The 21,700-nt window shown below is 42.7% G+C and overlaps 1 protein-coding gene across 2 annotated transcripts in view; it reads right to left on the minus strand.

Moving 5' to 3' along the window:
* The window catches only part of ncapd3 (non-SMC condensin II complex, subunit D3), a 92,713-nt gene that overhangs the window by 22,033 nt on the left and 48,980 nt on the right, over positions 1–21,700 (minus strand). For both annotated transcript variants that reach the window (XM_060916659.1, XM_060916658.1), the window contains exons 16-26: positions 20,122–20,342; positions 19,851–20,042; positions 9,738–9,835; positions 9,524–9,633; positions 6,381–6,488; positions 6,177–6,285; positions 5,965–6,066; positions 5,639–5,877; positions 5,449–5,528; positions 2,853–2,990; positions 616–749 (exon numbers count right to left, since the gene is read on the minus strand). In XM_060916659.1, coding sequence (XP_060772642.1) covers positions 616–749; positions 2,853–2,990; positions 5,449–5,528; positions 5,639–5,877; positions 5,965–6,066; positions 6,177–6,285; positions 6,381–6,488; positions 9,524–9,633; positions 9,738–9,835; positions 19,851–20,042; positions 20,122–20,342 — 1,531 coding nt within the window. The remainder of the gene's footprint in view (positions 1–615; positions 750–2,852; positions 2,991–5,448; positions 5,529–5,638; positions 5,878–5,964; positions 6,067–6,176; positions 6,286–6,380; positions 6,489–9,523; positions 9,634–9,737; positions 9,836–19,850; positions 20,043–20,121; positions 20,343–21,700) is intronic.

Raw genomic sequence — 21,700 nt, forward strand, 5'->3', positions numbered from 1 at the left:
ACGCTACCACTAGGATCGCTGTGTTTCACTTTCCCTCCCTATGGTACGAGCTCGACTCGATTGCACAGGGGTGCGTTTCCGATGTCTGTGATGTACTTGAGCTGCGTCTAGAAAAGTTCCTTGCTGGGATTTCAAATCATAACTTTCCGTTTTCATTGGCTGGACTGAAGACGATCGTTATTTGTTGGTGCAACTGTAAACCAGCCCCTTGCATTTACCACTGAGCGGTCTGTGACCACACGCCCCACTCCCAGTCTGAGAACCAGTGGACTAGACAAAGCAATACATGACACTTCCCAAGGGTAAGAACTGAGCTGGCCAAGAAATCCTTTTATCATCAAGGATGTATTGTTTTTTTAATAGATTAAGTTTACAGTTTATACACTAATATATTTTGTGTTTGTAACTAATTTGAATCTATTTTCCACATATTATGGATATTGTAATTTGATATTCATCATAACTAGGTTTTTTTTTTTAGTTTTTTTTATTTACTCTGGTGTGTGTGTGTGTGTGTAGCAGGGCTCCTTTTGATAGCAGAGGCATATACGCACTTTTTTTTTTTAAATAAAAAGGTATCTAACTAACTTCTCATTTCTCACACACACAGCTTACCCAGAACGTCCTGGCTGATTCGGGTCGTAATATTAAAGCGCTGTTCATCTGTGAAGTGTTTCAGGAGGAATCTGTAGATCCTGAAGCGTTTGCCCTGGTTCATCTGCCCTTTGAAAGAAAACCTGCTCTTCTCACTGCCAAGAAACAAACACACACACACACACGCGTGCGAGAAGAAATTCATTTCTGTGACTCATCATTTCAGTCCACTCGGTTAAATGAATTATCTAGATTCGTTCAAATAAACTCCGCTTCATTTCAGTTGCGCGCTTGGCCCAAATGCGCAACCTGATTTTCGGTAGCGTGTTATTTAAACATAGACTGCCTTTCAGATTTTTCAAGCATAGGTCATAAAAAGAATTTTCCCCGTCACCCAGTTATGTTGGTTTAGTGGACCGAAAGCTACTGAATTCAAGATTCAAGATGTTTGTCATATACACAATAACAGACACAGCGGTTTATTATTGGGTAATGAAATTCTTATTTTGCAACTGCCCGACCAAACTATGCTTACCAATATAAAAAGAAATATACATATAAAATATGAAATATAAAGTGCATATGGAATGCAAAATATAAGAGTAGAATGAAAAACGAAGATAACATTTATTAAAAAAAAGGCAAACAAACAAATGTGCAAACATAGAGGTAGATATACTGTGCAGTGCCTTGTGCAAAATTGCTAATATAGAGGTAGATGGTGATTATAATCCGTGGTTCAAAAGCCTGATGGCCTGGGGGTAAAAACTGTCGAATCACAGACTTCCAATTTCATTCGGTTTTTTTCTTTTAATAGAACAATTCATTAATTTAGACCCACGTGGCCGTAAATTCTCCGTGACGCAATACGATATACTACTTCATGCGTGACGTGGTGGGCTTTCCCCGTTCCTGCAAGGCATTGTGGGATACAGATTTGAAACAGGAGGGAAATGGAGGACGGGAGTGTGCGAATGCAATGTGAAAGACCGACGACTATGGAATCAATTTTGTATCAATATCAAACAAAAACGACAAAAAAAAAGGTCAATTTTTTTAGACTGGCAAACAAATTATTCGTGTAATCGTGCAAAATATCAGTCTATTACTCTTCAGAAACCTTTTATTTTTGTTCCGCGGCTTTCTCAGTTTTGTTTGACGCAATTTATTTTGGTTGCGATTCCAGCTTTCTCGTTTGCGCTCCCTGACTTTTTGCTTGCAGTTTTGGCACAAACTTCACGTGTGGGCGGGCTGTCCAGGAACGCATTCCTATTGGCTAACTTGTGTTTGACTGACAGCTCCGCTCAGCCATTCCCTACTCGGATTCTGGCGGACTGTTTGACGAGTGACCGATCCATTGACGGTAAACGAGGATCGAATGGACTTCAGTGGCGACTGTGATATTGAATTAATTCAACAAAGTGTAAATTCAATATCATAGTCGCCACTGAAGTCCACTCGATCCTCGTTTACCGTCAATGGATCGGTCACTCGTCAAACAGTCCGCCAGAATCCGAGTAAGAAATGGCTGAGCGTAGCTGTCAGTCAAACACAAGTTAGCCAATAGGAATGCGTTCCTGGACAGCCCGCCCACACGTGAAGTTTGTGCCAAAACTGCAAGCAAAAAGTCAGGGAGCGCAAACGTGAAAGCTGGAATCGCAACCAAAATAAATTACGTCAAACAAAACTGAGAAAGCCGCGGAACAAAAATAAAAGGTTTCTGAAGAGTAATAGACTGATATTTTGCACAATTACACGAATAATTTGTTTGCCAGTCTAAAAAAAAAATTGACCTTTTTTTGTATTTTGATTTGTCGTTTTTGTTTGATATTTCAAAAGTATTGTATGAACATTTTGGCACAAAACTGATTCCATAGACGACAGTAACGGAAAGCGAGAAGAAAAGACGGTGCGTTATATGCGAAGGAAAGGAAACTAATAAATATCGGCGCTCAGCGAGCACCTCGGTGTGATCAGCTGTTCGTTTAACAACAGAATGATGGAACCGTCAGTGCACGGTCAAAGTAAACCTGTGGATGCACACACACGGACTTACTCTGTCTGCTTGACTGCATGTTATTTGCTCAGGAACCCGCCCAAATGAAATAACTTCCCGGCCACAGAATGGCCTGATCTTTTCCGAGATATTACAGAAATAAATGTACATCACAATGACCAAATTTCAGAGGGAACTAAATTTCACCGAGTTTATGAAATCGAAAGGCCGTCTTGTTTTAAAATGCGGTGAACGTGCTCACCTTTCTGTCTGGGGGAATCTGTTGTATTTCTTGTGTTTCTCGTAGGCATTGAAGTAGAAGATGCACTCGATGAAGTGCTGAGAGAACATCAGCGGGTTCTTCTTCAGCAGCACGTCCACCAGGCAGTACTCGCACAGACTTCACAACAGCAACAATGAAAATAAATATAGGGGTGTTCACACGGCACATATTTGCATCGATGCTGCACCGATGTATTTTGTTGCGATATATCTTACACCGGTGTAAATTTTGTGGAGCGTTCACACGTCACAAACCTGCTTACTAGAGAGAAGCGTGTTAGCACCGGTGCAGCCCCACTTGCGTTCACACGGCAGTTTTTGCGACCGTGCTGTACGATAGTAATAATGCGGAAATGAAATATGCGCATGCGTGAAAATGTACTTCCTTTTCCTGGTTGTCATGGCATCACCAAGTGCCGGGAAAACAACGTGGATGAAGACACCAGTGTTGCCAGATACTGCTGACGTTTTCCAGCCCAAAATATGTTCAAATCCGCCAAAATGCACTTAAAACCGCCCAATCTGGCAACACTGGAAGACACGCAGTTCTGTTGTTGTTGATATTCGCCATTTTGGAAGCGCAAAATACCAGGATGCAAATTATGCAAAGCCCGTATGTAATCAACTCTCCTCACGCGTAGCGAGTCGACCCCTGTAGCGTTCAGATGTCCCATTTTACAACCCCGATTCCAAAAAAGTTGGGACAAAGTACAAACTGTAAATAAAAACGGAATGCAATGATGTGGAAGTTTCAAAATTCCATATTTTTTTCAGAATAGAACATAGATGACATATCAAACGTTTAAACTGAGAAAATGGATCATTTAAAGAGAAAAATTAGGTGATTTTAAATTTCATGACAACACCACATCTCAAAAAAGTTGGGACAAGGCCATGTTTACCACTGTGAGACATCCCCTTTTCTCTTTACAACAGTCTGTAAACGTCTGGGGACTGAGGAGACAAGTTGCTCAAGTTTAGGGATAGGAATGTTAACCCGTTCTTGTCTAATGTAGGATTCTAGTTGCTCAACTGTCTTAGGTCTTTTTTGTCGGATCTTCTGTTTTATGATGCACCAAATGTTTTCTATGGGTGAAAGATCTGGACTGCAGGCTGGCCAGTTCAGTACCCGGACCCTTCTTCTACGCAGCCATGATGCTGTAATTGGTGCAGTATGTGGTTTGGCATTGTCATGTTGGAAAATGCAAGGTCTTCCCTGAAAGAGACGTCGTCTGGATGGGAGCATATGTTGCTCTAGAACCTGGATATACCTTTCAGCATTGATGGTGTCTTTCCAGATGTGTAAGCTGCCCATGCCACACGCACTAATGCAACCCCGTACCATCAGAGATGCAGGCTTCTGAACTGAGCGCTGATAACAACTTGGGTCGTCCTTCTCCTCTTTAGTCCGAATGACACGGCGTCCCTGATTTCCATAAAGAACTTCACATTTTGATTTGTCTGACCACAGAACAGTTTTCCACTTTGCCACAGTCCATTTTAAATGAGCCTTGGCCCAGAGAAGACGTCTGCGCTTCTGGATCATGTTTAGATACGGCTTCTTCTTTGAACTATAGAGTTTTAGCTGGCAACGGCGGATGGCACGGTGAATTGTGTTCACAGATAATGTTCTCTGGAAATATTCCTGAGCCCATTTTGTGATTTCCAATACAGAAGCATGCCTGTATGTGATGCAGTGCCATCTAAGGGCCTGAAGATCACGGGCACCCAGTATGGTTTTCCGGCCTTGACCCTTACGCACAGAGATTCTTCCAGATTCTCTGAATCTTTTGATGATATTATGCACTGTAGATGATATGTTCAAACTCTTTGCAATTTTACACTGTCGAACTCCTTTCTGATATTGCTCCACTATTTGTCGGCGCAGAATTAGGGGGATTGGTGATCCTCTTCCCATCTTTACTTCTGAGAGCCGCTGCCACTCCAAGATGCTCTTTTTATACCCAGTCATGTTAATGACCTATTGCCAGTTGACCTAATGAGTTGCAATTTGGTCCTCCAGCTGTTCTTTTTTTGTACCTTTAACTTTTCCAGCCTCTTATTGCCCCTGTCCCAACTTTTTTGAGATGTGTTGCTGTCATGAAATTTCAAATGAGCCAATATTTGGCATGAAATTTCAAAATGTCTCACTTTTGACATTTGATATGTTGTCTATGTTCTATTGTGAATACAAGATCAGTTTTTGAGATTTGTAAATTATTGCATTCCGTTTTTATTTACAATTTGTACTTTGTCCCAACTTTTTTGGAATCGGGGTTGTATATCGGTGCTGCCCCGCAAACTAGCATTTACTCCGGAGTAAATTTCTTAAACCACCTCCCGAGCAGGGTTAGATTTGCACCGGTTTAAGCAGCTTTCAGGGGCTACACCGATACAACTTTGTACCGTGTGAACGCTCTACCGGGGCAGCCCCGGTGCTACACCGGAGTAAAAGTTGCCGTGTGAACACCCCTTATGATTTGGGCTTGTATATAAAAACCATTAGGTCTAAAAAGAGAACACTGAACAACAGAGCAGTCTCGGTGTAGAAAAAAGACCACGAACCAAAGACCTACTCTGCAATGGAGGGATCTGGGTCGACCAGGACGGCAGCAAATCGGAAGAACAAAGAACCTTTCCATTTAATAAACTCCTCCTGGGACAGAGACACAGCTTGTGTTACCCAAAAAAAAAAACACCCTAACCTCATTTCATTTTAAGAATGCTTGTTGGCTTAATATTCGGTGAAACCTGAATTCTTTATACCTGCAGCAGATTGGTGAGCATGATGAGGCTCTGCTCTCTGATGAGCGTCTCGGTGTCTCTGAGGCAGGCTGAGATGTTGTCGATGTACCGGCTCAGCGTGTTCGGGTAGCGCACGCACAGATCGCACAGCACCACCACTACGTTACTGCGCACCCCCAACTCCGTGCCCACCTCCAGCTCGCGTACGAACGCGGGAATGTAGCGCACCATCAGCTCCTCGTGCTGCAGGCACAGCTTCCCTGCAGAGAGACGGGAGAAAAGTGAAGGAGTCTGATTTTGAACAAGGTTCGGCGAGGGAACCGTTTGTGGAGCAGCGTGCGCCGTACCTAGCGTGATGACCGCGTGAGCTCGCACCACCGTCGGCATCGAGGAGGGCTTGAACTGAGAGAGGGGTTGACTGGCTGGCAACTCCGCCCCCTCTCCAACCACTGGAGGTACAACACATACTTTAGCTAGAAAATTATCCAGCATGATTCGATTAACAGGCTTTCTGTCACAGAAGTATGATTTCAAATTAGCCAGGATGGACGAGTCGTACCAGGTTGCTCAGACGTGGTGAGAATGGACTGGACGAGAAGGAAGACTCGCTTTTGCACTTTGGCAGGGCAGTGTAGAGAAGCCACACCCAGCGTGTATAGATGCTTCGCCTGAGAGAATGTATAGCAGCATGTTTAATTCAAAATTTTAGCTGAGAGAAAAAAAACACTTAAATCTTTGGGGTTTGGGCCAGATCAGGTCTTACCAGCAGATCCTCATTTAGATTCTCTGCCCCTCTCTCATTTAAGAGGATGGTGGACAGGAACTCCTCACACACAGATACGAGCTCTCCACAGAAGCGGTTCAGGAAGCTCTTTAACAAACACAAACATTGAATGAAAAGTTTGTGAAGATTGCACTTTTTTCATATACGGGAGCGGTGTGTATTCTAGTCGAGTCACTAAACCTCGAGTCCCCAGAGAACAAGACTCGAAGCGGCTGTTTAAGCGCCATTAACGTTAGTTTGCTCCTGAACATGCCGTGTGAACAGGTGAATGTGCTTCTCTTTATCAGGGAGTGTGAAGTATTCTCTCAGACATGGTTGGGAGATGGATGGAAGTGCAGATGTGTTTATTAAAGGAGAACTGAAGGCAATTTTTATCATCAAAATTCTATTTCTAATTTTATTAAATATCGGAATGCATTTCTGGCAGCTATTTTGTCGCTGCTAGAGCAAGTTCTGAGTGTTTGAAATACGCTCTGTAATACATCAGTCCATATCTCAAAGCCAAGGCCGTAAACAAGATTCGCTGAGACATCGTAGGACCGACATCTGCCAACGTTGTCAAAAGACGCGCGCCCTCTTTTGAATGCTGACGTAATCAAGCCGGAAGCTGTGTTTGTTTTGATAGCGATCAAGAAAGTTTGAAAAAAGTAGACCGTAATCGTCATTTAAACTCGTTTTTGTGCAATACTTCGTTCGGAAAACAGTTTTCAAAATAGCAGCACTGACACCTGGCTGACACTTCTTCACGTTTCGAAGTCTCGCACAAGTCTCGTGAAGCTCGCGCGGATAAGCGACGCCTGCCGTGGACCAAACGAACTAAATTCAACATGGCTATAAACCGAATAGGCCGATGAGTATCATATTTAATTGCGATTAGCTGCAAATACGAGTCACGATATAAGGTTACTAAAACCGAAAATAAATAAAAGCAAGTTTAAAAATGACTTCGGTTCTCCTTTAAGACAAGTGAAGAGGGTAAACAATCCAGAACGGCAGGCAAAATCATAAAATAGGCAACAGGTCGAGTGAGGCAGAAACAGGCTATCGTAGACTCGGCAGAACCAAAGACGAGAAACAGGAAATCAGGGATCAGGAAAACAAATAAGGAGATAAGGCTCGGTAATGTGTCAGCAGTGCAACTCAATACTTCGCAAAGGAAATGTGTTTTCACAGTTTTTATATTGGCACGCTGATTGCACCTAAATCCTGCGCAGGTGCGAGTCATTTACGGCACGCACGCTGTCTGGAGCATGCCTGAGAGTCTCTCTGATGCACACGCCAAGGGGCACAGGTGTGACACTCTTGCACGAAATTAACGTACAGTGGTGCTTGAAAGTTTGTGAACCCTTTAGAATTTTCTATATTTCTGCATAAATATGACCTAAAACATCATCAGATTTTCACACAAGTCCTAAAAGTAGATAAAGAGAACCCAGTTAAACAAATGAGACAAAAATATTATACTTGGTCATTTATTTATTGGGGAAAATGATCCAATATTAAATATCTGTGAGTAGCAAAAGTATGTGAACCTTTGCTTTCAGTATCTGGTGTGACCCCCTTGTGCAGCAATAACTGCAACTAAACGCTTGTGGTAACTGTTGATCAGTCCTGCACACCGGCTTGGAGGAATTTCAGCCCATTCCTCCATACAGAACTGCTTCAACTCTGGGATGTTGGTGGGTTTCCTCACATGAACTGCTCACTTCAGGTCCTTCCACAACATTTCCATTGGATTAAGGTCAAGACTTTGACTTGGCCATTCCAAAACATTAACTTTATTCTTCTTTAACCATTCTTTGGTAGAATGACTTGTGTGCTTAGGGTCGTTGTCTTGCTGCATGACCCACCTTCTCTTGAGATTCAGTTCATGGACAGATGTCCTGACATTTTCCTTTAGAATTCGCTGGTATAATTCAGAATTCATTGTTCCATCAATGATGGCAAGCCGTCCTGGCCCAGATGCAGCAAAACAGGCCCAAACCATGATACTACCACCACCATGTTTCACAGATGGGATAAGGTTCTTATGCTGGAATTCAGTGTTTTCCTTTCTCCAAACATAACGCTTCTCATTTAAACCAAAAAGTTCTATTTTGGTCTCATCTGTCCACAAAACATTTTCCCAATAGCCTTCTGGCTTGTCCATTTGATCTTCAGCAAACTGCAGACGAGCAGCAATGTTCTTTTTGGAGAGCAGTGGCTTTCTCCTTGCAACCCTGCCATGCACACCATTGTTGTTCAGTGTTCTCCTGATGGTGGACTCATGAACATTGGCTAATGTGAGAGAGGCCTTCAGTTGCTTAGAAGTTCCCCTGGGGTCCTTTGTGACCATGACGACTATTACACGCCTTGCTCTTGGAGTGATCTTTGTTGGTCGACCACTCCTGGGGAGAGTAACAATGGTCTTGAATTTCCTCCATTTGTACACAATCTGTGTGACTGGATTGGTGGAATCCAAACTCTTTAGAGATGGTTTTGTAACCTTTTCCAGCCTGATGAGCATCAACAATGCTTTTTCTGAGGTCCTCAGAAATCTCCTTTGTTCGTGCCATGATACACTTCCACAAACATGTGTTGTGAAGATCAGACTTTGATAGATCCCTGTTCTTTAAATAAAACAGGGTGCCCACTCACGCCTGATTGTCATCCCATTGATTGAAAACACCTGACTCTAATTTCACCTTCAAATTAACTGCTAATCCTAGAGGTTCACATACTTTTGCCACTCACAGATATGTAATATTGGATCATTTTCCTCAATAAATAAATGACCAAGTATAATATTTTTATCTCATTTGTTTAACTGGGTTCTCTTTATCTACTTTTAGGACTTGTGTGAAAATCTGATGTTTTAGGTCGTATTTATGCAGAAATATAGAAAATTCTAAAAGGGTCACAAACTTTCAAGCACCACTGTAGATATAAATATCTTATGCCAAATTATGGCATGTTACAAAAAAATAAAGAAAAAAAAAAATCAGTGTCCTCGTCTCCAATTTACGAGTCTGAATGCAGTTCATGCACGAGTCTGAGTCATCAGTGCTCAAGTCCAAGTCGAATCACGAGTCCTTAACATTAGGGCATGAGTCGGACTTGAGTACTACAAGCCTGATTGTTACCATGGTGTCCTTGATGTTGTCGGACTGGCCGAGACGGAACAGAGCGTCCACGCTGGCACTGATCAACTCCAGAGGTAGATTGAAGTCCTTCAGCCATGCCGTCAGATCATCTACACACACACACACACACACACACACACACTAATAATTCAAAAATATATCCCTTCACTGATCAACAACAGATTTCATGTTTTTATGTAATTTAAGGGCTCACCAACGATCCTGCTTTTGGTATCATCATTGAGGCTCGCTGCAATGTGACCAAGGACGGTGAGAATGTGGCAGGATGTAGCCACGTTGACTACTGGAGACCTGTCAAACATTCAATATTCATTCGATCTTCCATGTCTAAGGCTACGTTCACACTGCAGGCTGAAGTGACTCAAATCCGATCTTTTCGCCCATATGTGACCTGTATCCGATCTTTTATTGACAATATGAACGACACAGATCCGATTTTTTCAAATCCGACCCAGGCCGTTTGGATATGTGGTCCTAATTCCGATTCCTATCCGATCTTTTCATATGCGACTTCAGTCTGAACCGCCAGGTCGCATTCATCCGACTTACACGTCATCAACAAGCCACAAACGTCACTATTCTGCGCTGAAGTAGGCGGCGGGTCTCTCAAAAAAGTTACAACAACATGGCGCATAATCACGGGCGCAGATAGAGGGTGGGACTCGTCCCACCCAGATTTAAATTCACCTCGCTCGGTCCCCCCCACTTATAGGGAGGAAAAAACGTCTATGCTGTCTTTCTTTGCATAAGGCAAACCTCACGGAAAAATCAAAAGACTAATTACCATTCGGTTTATTGAGGTGCACAGCAGTGTATACATAGTTGCAACAACTCACATAAAACAAAGACTGATATTCGGTTGGTTGAGCTGCGCAGACTGCACAGGTTGCGAGCTTGAGCTTGGTTGCTATGGTAACCCACAACAAGTTTGACAGGCATATCGGGGTTGGGGTTGGTTTGCTGGCAGCTTTGTCCCCCCCCCCCCAGTTTTTTTGTCCCCCCCCAGTTCAAAAAACGTATCTGCGCCCTGCGCATGACATCAATGCGAGGGACACTTCGGGCTGTGAAGGTTCTGAATCTTCTCAATGGAAGGACGCAGAGGTTAGGGAGCTGATTTCCATTTGGGGGGATACAGCTATTCAAGCTAGATTGGATGGGTCATACCGCAACCGGGCGGTTTCACTTCCGTAAACACTGGCCATGCTCACTGCGTGTGACGTCGTCGTATCCTGCAATGCGCATGCGGAACACTTTTAGGTCGCTTTTCGTTCATACTGAGGATCACATATAAGTCGCATATATTTGTTAATGTGAACGACCTCACAAAAAAATCGGATTTCACAAAAAAATCGGAATTGAGCATTAAGCCTTGCAGTGTGAACGTAGCGTAAGACCATGTGGCTGATCGGTTATATCATGTAATTTATGTGCTTTAATCCGAGGACAGGAAAAATTCGTATAGTCATGATGTCATTCGTAAGTTAAAACTTTTACTCCCATAGGGAGCTACCGTACGCAAGGTCTGATTATGCTCCCAACTCTTATTTACTTACTGCCATGCCGTGCCAATCAAGGCCAAAGTAATTCGGACTTGTGATGTTGCCTGTGTAAAACTACAGAACAGCTGGGCCTGATAAGCTATCAACTGGAGCAAGTAAATCCTTGACTTGCAAGTGACGTCAAAGCAAAATAGAAACCCGGATGTCGGCCATGTTGGTGGACACACAAATGTGGGGTCAAGCGACATTCCATATAAAACAATCACGCGTGCGCAACTGTCGCGGCGAACGCCCTTTTTGTCAGCCGGTATGCACGCGCGTTAATTACTCACCTGCGTGCAATCAAGGAGAACAAAGCGTCACGCTGACTTCCTGGTCGGGTGCGAGGACTGAACAGCAAAAAAAAATAGGCTGCTGCAGCGCGAAATACAAACTCGATCACTTGCCGAGCATTTTGTGAAGCTGTGTAGAAGTTTTACCATTGTCAAGATCTGAACAGACAGCCGGTAAGCTCGTGGTTATTTTTACTTTGTTGTGAATGCGAGGAAATTGTTGCGCTGACGGGGCACTGAGATGCGGGGAAAATGTTTGTGTTTGTAGCGTCTTAAGGTTCAAATATTCACATGGTGCTTTGTGTAATTGTTGGCTGGTAAGGGTTATCGCAGCTTGCTTTGTTTGGTCCGGTAAAAGGTGTGGCAACTTGCTTGGTCTCATGTTTGAAATGGCCCAGTTTAGATGTGGTTTGATGCGTGGGCTTTATTGTGCTGAATCCTTGGGTGCCAATGAAGACCTGGTTTAAAAGCGTGTATCTTTTTCTACTTGCATACAGTGCATGTTTAAAACGAACTGAAAGTATTTCATTGCTAAAATGTTCATGGTGGATATGGTTTGTAAATATGTAGGTTGGCTTGTTACTTGGTAACTCATTTATTGGGTTTAGTAACTTGCTTAATTCATTATGGCCCTTGTGGTTAAAATGTATTTTCATATTTTGATGCGTTTACATTGAAACAATTCATTCAAAATCTGTCTTAAAGTGCCATTCCACCATTGGATGTATTCTTTGGCATAAAATACAATATATTTTATGACAACATGACTAGACAGAGAAATCTTTTAGCTTCAAAATGATATATCAAACAATTTGACAACGACAAGTACATTAATTTTGCGACCAAAGTCACCTACCCTTTTAATTTCCGCGCGGTAGTGAAACGTGATGTCATCGGCAGGTTCCCCTTCTTGTGTACCACGTGTCGGTCTATTTTTAGACCAGGAAACCCCCAAAGTGAGAGAGTCATTTCTCCTCGTATATGGGGGCCAAAAAAAATTGCGAAAAATTTTGAGTTAATCTTTCAGTTAGCTAGATTTATTGGTATTAGCTAGATTTATTGGTATTTTTATCGCGTTCTATCCGCCATTGCTGATAATATGTGCCACGTCACATGTCACGTGGTACACAAGAAGGGGAACCTGCCGATGACATCACGCGCAGAAATTAAAAGGGTAGGTGACTTTGGTCGCAAAATTAATATACTTGTCGTTGTCAAAAAATTATGTTTGATATATCATTTTGAAGCTAAAAGATTTCTCTGTCTAGTCATGTTGTCATAAAATATATTGTATTTTATGCCAAAAAAATACATCCAATGGTGGAATGGCACTTTAAGTTCAAGTAAATTCTATCTATTTTCACATACATGTATTTAATGTCAAGCGTTTGATAATCATTTTTTGTGTAACTGCTTTTATAAAAAGAAAAAAAAAACTGCGCAAATTGGTAAGTGTTTGTCTTTTAAGGTTTTTGACCTGCAAAGGAAAAAATAAAAGGAAAAAGATGGAACAAAGGTCTGGTTTGAGTGAATTCCAGTTTTAATGTTCAGCATTGGTATTACCCTTCAAGTGTGGGATAAGCACAGCAAAGGAGCAAAACACTTGACAGCAACTCTGTTTTTCCACTGCTTTAAGCGTTCTTTTAGCTATAGAGATCTTGCATGTGACGTCACAGCCGATCCAGATTGTAACAGTCGGTCAAACGCCATATTTCCGCCTTCTGCTTCTACCTTTTCTTCTGGAAAACCCTACTATATACAATCCTACTACAACGGCTGCGGCTACAAGCTCTCCCTACCTGTGCACGTTTATGTTTTTTGTGTGTATTTTTGCATGTTGTTCGTCTGTACCGGACTTCAATATCCACTACAACCGTATGGACTTAGGGGACGTTGGTTTCCAGCAGAAAATGACGGTTTGTAGCGATTTCCATCGCATGCACAACATTCCGGACGAGATTGCGAGACCAGCGGGGTCTCCGTGGATTGTTATCGGGTCTGGCAGGCGAAGGAGGCGGCGTCGGGAGAGGAAGCAAAAGCGAGGCTGCAGAGCCGGCCTGCTGACTAAGCTCAGAAAACAGCCACTCAAATCTCCACTGCTAAGCCTCTACCTCTCCAACGCCAGATCCATGGTAAACAAGACGGACGATTTGGAATTACAGCTGGAATTACCTTATTCTATAATCGGCTGGTCAGTGCTATACTAGATACTACTGATATATCTAGTATCAGTACTAGTAATACTTAAGTGACTTACCCGTCCAATGAGGATTGTTATTTTCTTGTTTACAAGATGCCACATCTGAGGGCGGCTGACAAATCCTGAATTTCTGTAAAGATAACTGTCCAGAGATTTATAAGCACGCAGTGCTTCACCACTGAACAGTGAGGGAAAGTTGATGAGGTAATTATACACGTCTGGGTATTCCACCTCTGGCAGTTCAAAATCCACTGACACGGTCATGAAAATTACGTCTGGTAAGCCATAAGGGTCACTAATCTGTAGGTAGTTTATTTTAGATATATATCTAGTTATCTGTTCATTAGAAAAATGAGCCGTGTAGTCCGTCGGTTGAAATTTATCCATTTTGTACACGAGTGCAGCAGTATTCAGCGGTGTTTTTTTACCGACAAGATGGCGGCTGTGTACTTTCCGGTCACGTGACTGCAAGATCTCTATACCAGGGCTTTGAACCGGTTCAAGGAACGAAAACCGGGAACTTTTTCTATTTCACATGGAACAGAAATGAAACCAGAAACTTTATTTTTTTTTTATGTTCCGGAACAGAAACGCTTATTAAAAATAATGGTAACCGGTTAATACCGGTTTTTATTTCGTTCCTCAAAGTTTCCGTAGCCTACAAATAAAAAAGCCATTCTTCTCCTGCACAAGTTTCTATGACCCGCTGGGGTTCACTTCCTGTGTGACGTTCGCTGACTGAATGGAGAGAGCGGGAAGGTGGACTACTATCACGTCTCCACGTGATAAGTGAGTAAGTGCATTACTGAGTGTCTGAGCAAAGAAGAGCCTGAACGATGCAACCTCCCTATTGGCTGTTTGTAAAAATGTATCAGTTGTTGCCCTTCCCACGGGAATCATCGCGGGCTCGAGAGACGAGACCTGACGAGTTAGTTCGTTGGTAGCAGAACAAAATGTCTGGACACAAATCGGGTTTTCAGAAAAGGAAAGAAAATAAACGGAGGGTCGAAAATACAAAAAAGGAGGCAGAAAATGCAAAACGAGTTTTAAGGTAGGACAAATGGTTACTTTTCTGAGGCAGCCCGCCATGGCTGCCTGCAGCCTTATTTATTATAGCCCATTTAGTTAAAATAGTTGATATAAAATGTTTATAGTTATGTGATGGTTGTCCTGATTTAGACTGGTGGGTTTTTTTTTTGGGGGGGGGGTGTGTTGCGCGATGTTGCACCCGGGTCCAGATTAGGGCAGAACCGGCCCTGGCTACATTTCAGGTGTAGTTTGTTTTATGTTTGTATGTACTTGCATAGATGTGTACTTGGTCTTCCAATATGGCGCCTAACAAAATCTCGCGGCCCGGTGACGTCATGCGGTAGCCCTCTATAGGGCCTGACTAGCCTTTGGTAACATACTAAACGAATTATCTTTCATTTTTGGCACTTTTTCTGTTTGTGTAGATGGGAAGACATACTGAGAATCCAAATCGCCAACATTTGCAGGGGTGATAGCGTTCCGGCGCCGCGCCGGATTTCCGGCGTACCGTGGCTGGGGAAAAAAAAAAAATCTAGTTCGCCCATTGTCCTGTGTCATTCTGAGATGCGCAGATAGACAGTAAAGGGAATTCGCATGATATGGAACTAGTGGGGAAAAAAGTGCCGTCACGGCACGAATTAGACCCTCGGAGGGTCTTCCGAGGGTCTAATTCGTGCCGTGACGGCACTTTTTTCCCACTAGTTCCATATCATGCGAATTCCCTTTACTGTATCTGCGCATCTCAGAATGACACAGGACAATGGGCGAACTAGATTTTTTTTTTTTTCCCCAGCCACGGTACGCCGGAAATCCGGCGCGGCGCCGGAACGCTATCACCCCTGCATTTGAAATAATAATTGTTTTGAATTATTTCTTGTCTTATTTAATGAAGGTTGTAATAGAATTCGCCTACATTTGGCTTAAGCTGGATGAGACCGAGACATAACTTTATAGCCATTTGTTAAACCGCTGACAGGGAACGTAATTAACCGTTCCGGGAACGAAATTTTTTTGTTCTAACCGGTTCGGGAACGTCTGTTTAATGGTGGAACCCAAAACCGGAAACGTTAAAATTCCGTTTCTGTTCGGAACGAACCAATAGGAAAAAAATTCTGGTTCAAAGCCCTGCTCTATACCATATCTTTGTGCTGTATATGGTTGTGGTCACAACAGTACTCGTGACCGTAGCACGTTCTGTTTTATTAGAATTCCGTCTGTGATTCGGAAAGAGGGCGAGGAAACTCTGAGGCTTAGTCCGGAGAGAAGACAAGCACGGCTGAACAACATCGGCAGGGCTGATCTAACAGAGGCTAAAACCAAAACAGCTCATGTTTGCGGTGATCGTTTTATCTCAGGTGAGATTCAAAAGCTTTCTCGATACTATCACGGAAGGATTTTATTTCGTGGTGCTAGAAAATGAGCGTTCTCTTGTCGTGGTTCACTCGGTCGTCGTTATCATTTTAACACGTGTATTACCGTTTCGCTTCGAGGCGCGCCAGCAAAATTATACGATAGAAACAATCCAGACTGGACGCCCACTCAGAAAATGGGCTATGGTTCGACTTCATTCTTCAGCAGCCAGTGATATCTGGGTACTCGATGTTTGGTAGAAACTTCTCATCTTCAGACAAGTCCGACTTTTTAAAATAATACGGGTAAAAACCACACATATTGCTTGAGCGTTCAAATCATGGTAATACTGAGATAATTCAGCATTGTTTACAGACACGCTTTCAGCGGCTGCTGTCCTAGTCGCTTTGTGTATCCACCATCATGGCGGACGCTCGTGACGTCGCACATTTTGATCACGTGGTTGCAAGCAGGGATGAGAATGAAAAATATTTAAAAAGTCTGAAAAAACCAGGGCGGGGCCCATGGCCCAGGGGGGCGGAGCCCATAGCCCAAGGGGGCGGGGCCCATGGCCCGGGGGGGTGGGGCCCAGGGGCTAATGATTTTTGGCTTTTTTTTTTTTTTTTACCCCAAAACCATTAATTTTATCAGCAAAAAGTTGCAATGTATTTGGAAATAAATTCCCCTTCTTGGTGGACTACCAGGTGAAAATGATTAATATGGTATAAGAGACTTGTTTTTAATCAATTCACATTTGATGATTTCAAAAAAATCAATGCACCTTTTAATATAAACGAGCTCTACAGTATTATATTTCTGCATTTTTGCTATTCATGTCTTTGAATACTCTAATCCTTTACAATGAAGTGCAAACCAGAAAAAAGTTCTGTCATATAATTCTCTTAAGCTTTCTTCTGATGTTATCATGGTAGCAGGAGCTCTTGCATATTAAGCAGGCAACATTCAACATCACTCATCACTTCCCTTTCAACTGTTGTGTGTACTAACTAGGTTTTATCTGGACAGGATGTTGTGTAATGTAATGCATATACCATACGGTCAATTGGAAGATCGAGATGGTGATTTTGAGTTAAAGAACAGGCATGTACAATGGGCATTACAAATTGGAACATTTTTTTTAAATCAAAAACTATAAGTTCATCTCGGCCTAAAAAAATGTGGGCAGACGCTCCCGCGCGGCACATGCCAGCAATCCCCCCTATGAAATGAGCAATAAGTAGGAGTTATACATGCTATCATACCTAAAATTTTATCAGAAATATAGATATGATACTATGATTCTCCCCAACATGCTACATTAGACAAGCTAACCTCATTTATAAAAAGATACACACTTATATATGACGTGTATTTGATATACATGATGTATATTCATACATTGTTACTTTACGGAAATCTTCAATAAGTTTGGTCTTTTCATGCCAGCCTGTTGTAGACCTATAATGCACATGAAATGACACTCCTCACCTCAACATGTCCTTTACAATCATTTAAGCCACCATGGGCAATGCTGAAATCACTGCTGCAAACAGTACATCGCGCGAAACTGTCATTATTTTCTACCCTTATTAGACAGGGAGATTCTTTTGTGTAATCTGAGCTGAAATGGGTTTTGAACTTCCGTCTTTTGGGGCGCGCGGTCTCTCTCTGCTATGCCGGTCGATCCTCAAGAAAAGGGATAAAAGCCCGCCCACACTGAAAGCTGATTGGCTTATTTTGCTGAGTAACCCAATCAAGATGCTCTTTGTCTGGCATGCGCTCGCTACATGAACAGGCACACAGGCAGTGTTGCCACATTGGGTGGTTTTAAGTGCATTTTGGTGGGTTTTAGGGTTGGGCGGTATTACGGTAAGAAGGTATCCCGAGGTATCCAAAAGTACCAACGGTATCGGTCTCATTACCGTCATTTTAAAAAAATATATAATATCTAAATAAATATGGAGTACATGAGGTCATAATATAAAATAATAAATTGAAGATCATCCCGAATAACTGTGTGATCGTATTTTCACTAATTCTATCAATTTCCTAAAGAAGTTCTCATCGCGTGCAGGGTTGTTTATGTCATTACCATGGCAACCCTGCGTGACATTTGGAGTCTGACAGAAAGCTTCGCAAGAGACTGAGACCGGGGGTGTCATGGCTCAGATGGCTAAGGCACCGTACCATAAATCCGGGGACCCGGGTTCGATTCCGACCCGAGGTTATTTCCCGATCCCGTCTCTCTCTCCCCCGCTCATTTCCTGTCTCTCTATACTGTCCTATCTAAAAAAAAAAAGAGACTGAGACCGCGGTTGAAAGATGGCAAGTCAAGATAACGAGTTAGTGGCAAAAAAAAAATAAAAATACAACATCGGCAGTGTGGCAGTATTTTGGTTTCAAACCAAACGAAAAATCTAATATGTCCCCTAAGGCACACCATAGCCTGGGGTACTCCACTTCCACGAGATCTCTCCAATGAGTTGTGTTTTGAGTAGGTTACATGAGTAACAACAAGGTAAAATAATATAACGTATGACATTTGGGATGTGGGTAATAAACGTTTGAAATGTCATCTACTGAAGAAACGGAAGAAAACATCGTAGCGTAAACTGTTAGGTTTCTGGTGGGAATTAGCAATGCGCTTGCTGTCTTTGTTGGGTGTGTTAAACCGTATGGATTTAAGTGGAATAATTGTAAGGAGTTGTGATCAAGACAACGTTTTAAGCAAGGTAAGGCCATTTGATTATTAATTTCCCCGCCATGGCATGACGTGGGCCCATATGATTTTGCCTTGTGCAGCTATCACGCATTTGAATTAGGTTCGCCTCATTTGCGCTGAAGAATATGGTTTATCGCGCAGTCTAAACGGACTTGGGTGTTGGTTGATTCTTTTTCTTTTTTTTATTTCCCATGCTTGAAAGGGTATGATCCTGCTCATCGTGTACTTTTTTTGATGGAGCAGGTGAAATAGTGCTGCAAATGGCGTTTCAACGCAGACATGTGTAAACGACAGTTGAATGCTATTTTCAAGATGAAGGAAGAGTTGCGTGATGCTTTGAAATATCTCTTAATCCATTCATCAATGCACAAAATTCGCTTTGCTGCTTAATCCATACCACAATGCACACAACTCGCTATGCTGCTTTTAAACAGTACATTTGAGGCATAGGCGCACGTTACACAGTAGGCCGAAATAAAATATTTTTTTCTCGGTAATACCGTATACCCCGGGAAAACACAGACAGTTTAAAGGTATCAAAATTTGGATACCGCCCAACCCTAGTGGGTTTTGAACATATTTTGGGATGGAAAACGTCAGCAATATCTGGCAACACTGCACACAGTCTCCCTCGCGCGCGCACATTCTAAGATGCGTGATGCAGACCTTAATGTTGCGCGCGCACGCTCTTGCTCGCTTCTATCAATATGCAGGAGACTCCCGGAAGTTCTGGGAGACTTGGGATGTCTGCGTTATAAGGTGACCACAGATCGTTAATCATACCCCCCCCCAAAAAAAATTCTCAACGGATTTACATCGATCTCAAAAACGATCATTTTGGTCTGAAAAAGATGGAAATCCGCCGATCGGCGGAAAATTCTCATCCCTGTGCAAGTCATCTATAGGTCCTGGGGGTGGGCCTAGTTTTAGTGGTGCAAAAAAAAATAGCACCAGGGCACGGTCCGTGTTGAAATTTAGTCATATTACATCACTTCTGGCTGCCGTCTACTGAAAAAATTAGGACTTGGGAGCAGTCAAGAGGTCATTGATTGAAAGCAGACATGTAAAAAAAAAAAAGTTATAAGCAGGAACTGGCAGCAGAGTTAGAGTCTTTTCAGAGTGATGGGTGTGGGGGTGTGTCGTGCCCCGACCTGTTCCACGTGTGCATGCTGACCTGACCGTGCGATCCCAGGCCTCCAGAATAATGCCCAGGTTGAGCTTCGTGCAGCAGCCCGCCACTTTGGCCAGCAGGAGCCATGCGGCTGCTGCCTGTTCGTGCTCCGTGTGCCAGATCAGACTGTTTACCAGCGTGGCGGAAAACTTCTCCTGCCTCGACAACACACTGACCGCCTTACTGAAATATCGCCTGCAGAAAGAGAGAGATATTTAAAAAAAAAAAAGAGGCAGAGAGACAAGGACAGAAGGACAGACAGAGACAGACTCACCCGAGGTCTTGACACTTATCACACATCAATCTCAGCAGGTCCCAGGCCACTCTCTGGGATGCGTTGTCATGACAATAGCTGCCATGACTTTTGATGCGAGTGAGAATTTTCTCGTTGAGGCACTCAAGAGCTTTCTCCTGGACAGAGCTCTCCGAGTCCATCACGGCAGGAACCACGCCCCTCAGCCACGCCTCCTGCACCTCTGCGCTCTCAGGTAGTGCCTACACACACACACACACACACACACACACACACACACACACACACACAGCAAAAGCCAAAACACGGTTGTGTAAGCTTTGCTATTTTGGTCTCCTTTTCTCAGCACATACTTGGGGTGAGTTATACAAGGTTCTTGCAGGATTCAGTAAGTTAAATTTTAGACCATTTTTAGACTTTTTAAGACCATTATGAAAATTTTTTTAGACCAACACGAAGCATTACAACCTGCTCTACCCCCGCCCTTCCCAAAAAAAGACAATCGAGTTCAATTCTCAAAACAAAGTCATTTGTATTGGTAAACTGACTATCAGGGATACAAACTGATTGTGTGCTTATTTATGTCATATGGCAACATTAGTACATTATCTCACATAGCAACAAAAGTACAAGACAATAGAGTGATAAAGGGCATTTGTGCAGTAAATGCAGTCTGTAGGGGTTTGGTTTTTTCCCCTAACTGCAACAGAACTCATTTAAACTTTTGGTTAGTGGTGTTCTGGTAATAAAACAGCGTTATTATATAATACACTGTTGTCAGATGTTGACTTTCTTGATTGCTCATGTGAACCCCATGCTGCAAACCACAGCATCGCAGACCTCCACTTGCTGTAGCAACCATTTCAACCATATTAACAGTAAAAACGCATACACATCTTTTAAAACTAATAGTTAAAACATACGTAGTAGCCCCGTAGCATACGTGCTTCCAGTCAAACAGCAAACTCACGCAAGGCGGCAGCGATTTACCAATGAAATCAAGTCATACCTTGCGAGAGGTATACAAGGGAGACAGCAGGTTTTTAAACAGTAGCGGAGCAAACAGGGGCCATTTGAGACAGAGGTGTAAAATCATTGCAAAATATCAATGCAAAATTAATAAATCCTAAATAATAAAGCCAGGAAAGACAGACCATTGGGGAGAGAATAATATTTAAAAAAAAAAAAGGAGCACTGTTAGAAAGCTGAATACGCTGACTGGACTCATGCGCTCCATGTTGTCATGGTAACGTTGACGACATGTAATGTGCACGCTAAGATTGTCTACACAGTGTGAAAGCTCTCCGCGCTAATGTGAGCGGCTATTTAACCCAGCGTTCCAGCCCAACACAGCTCCTTTTAGCGATAGTGTGCTTCAGCCTATTGCTCGCAGAACATTCTCGTTTTTTTATACTTACAGCGGTGCTTGAAAGTTTGTGAACCCTTTAGAATTTTCTATATTTCTGCATAAATATGACCTAAAACATCAGATTTTCACATAAGTCCGAAAAGTAGATCAAGAGAACCCAGTTAAACAAATGAGACAAAAATATTATACTTGGTCATTTATTTATTGAGGAAAATGATCCAATATTACATA

Source organism: Neoarius graeffei, chromosome 3, assembly GCF_027579695.1.
Source record: "Neoarius graeffei isolate fNeoGra1 chromosome 3, fNeoGra1.pri, whole genome shotgun sequence".
Taxonomy (NCBI): Eukaryota; Metazoa; Chordata; class Actinopteri; order Siluriformes; family Ariidae; genus Neoarius; species Neoarius graeffei.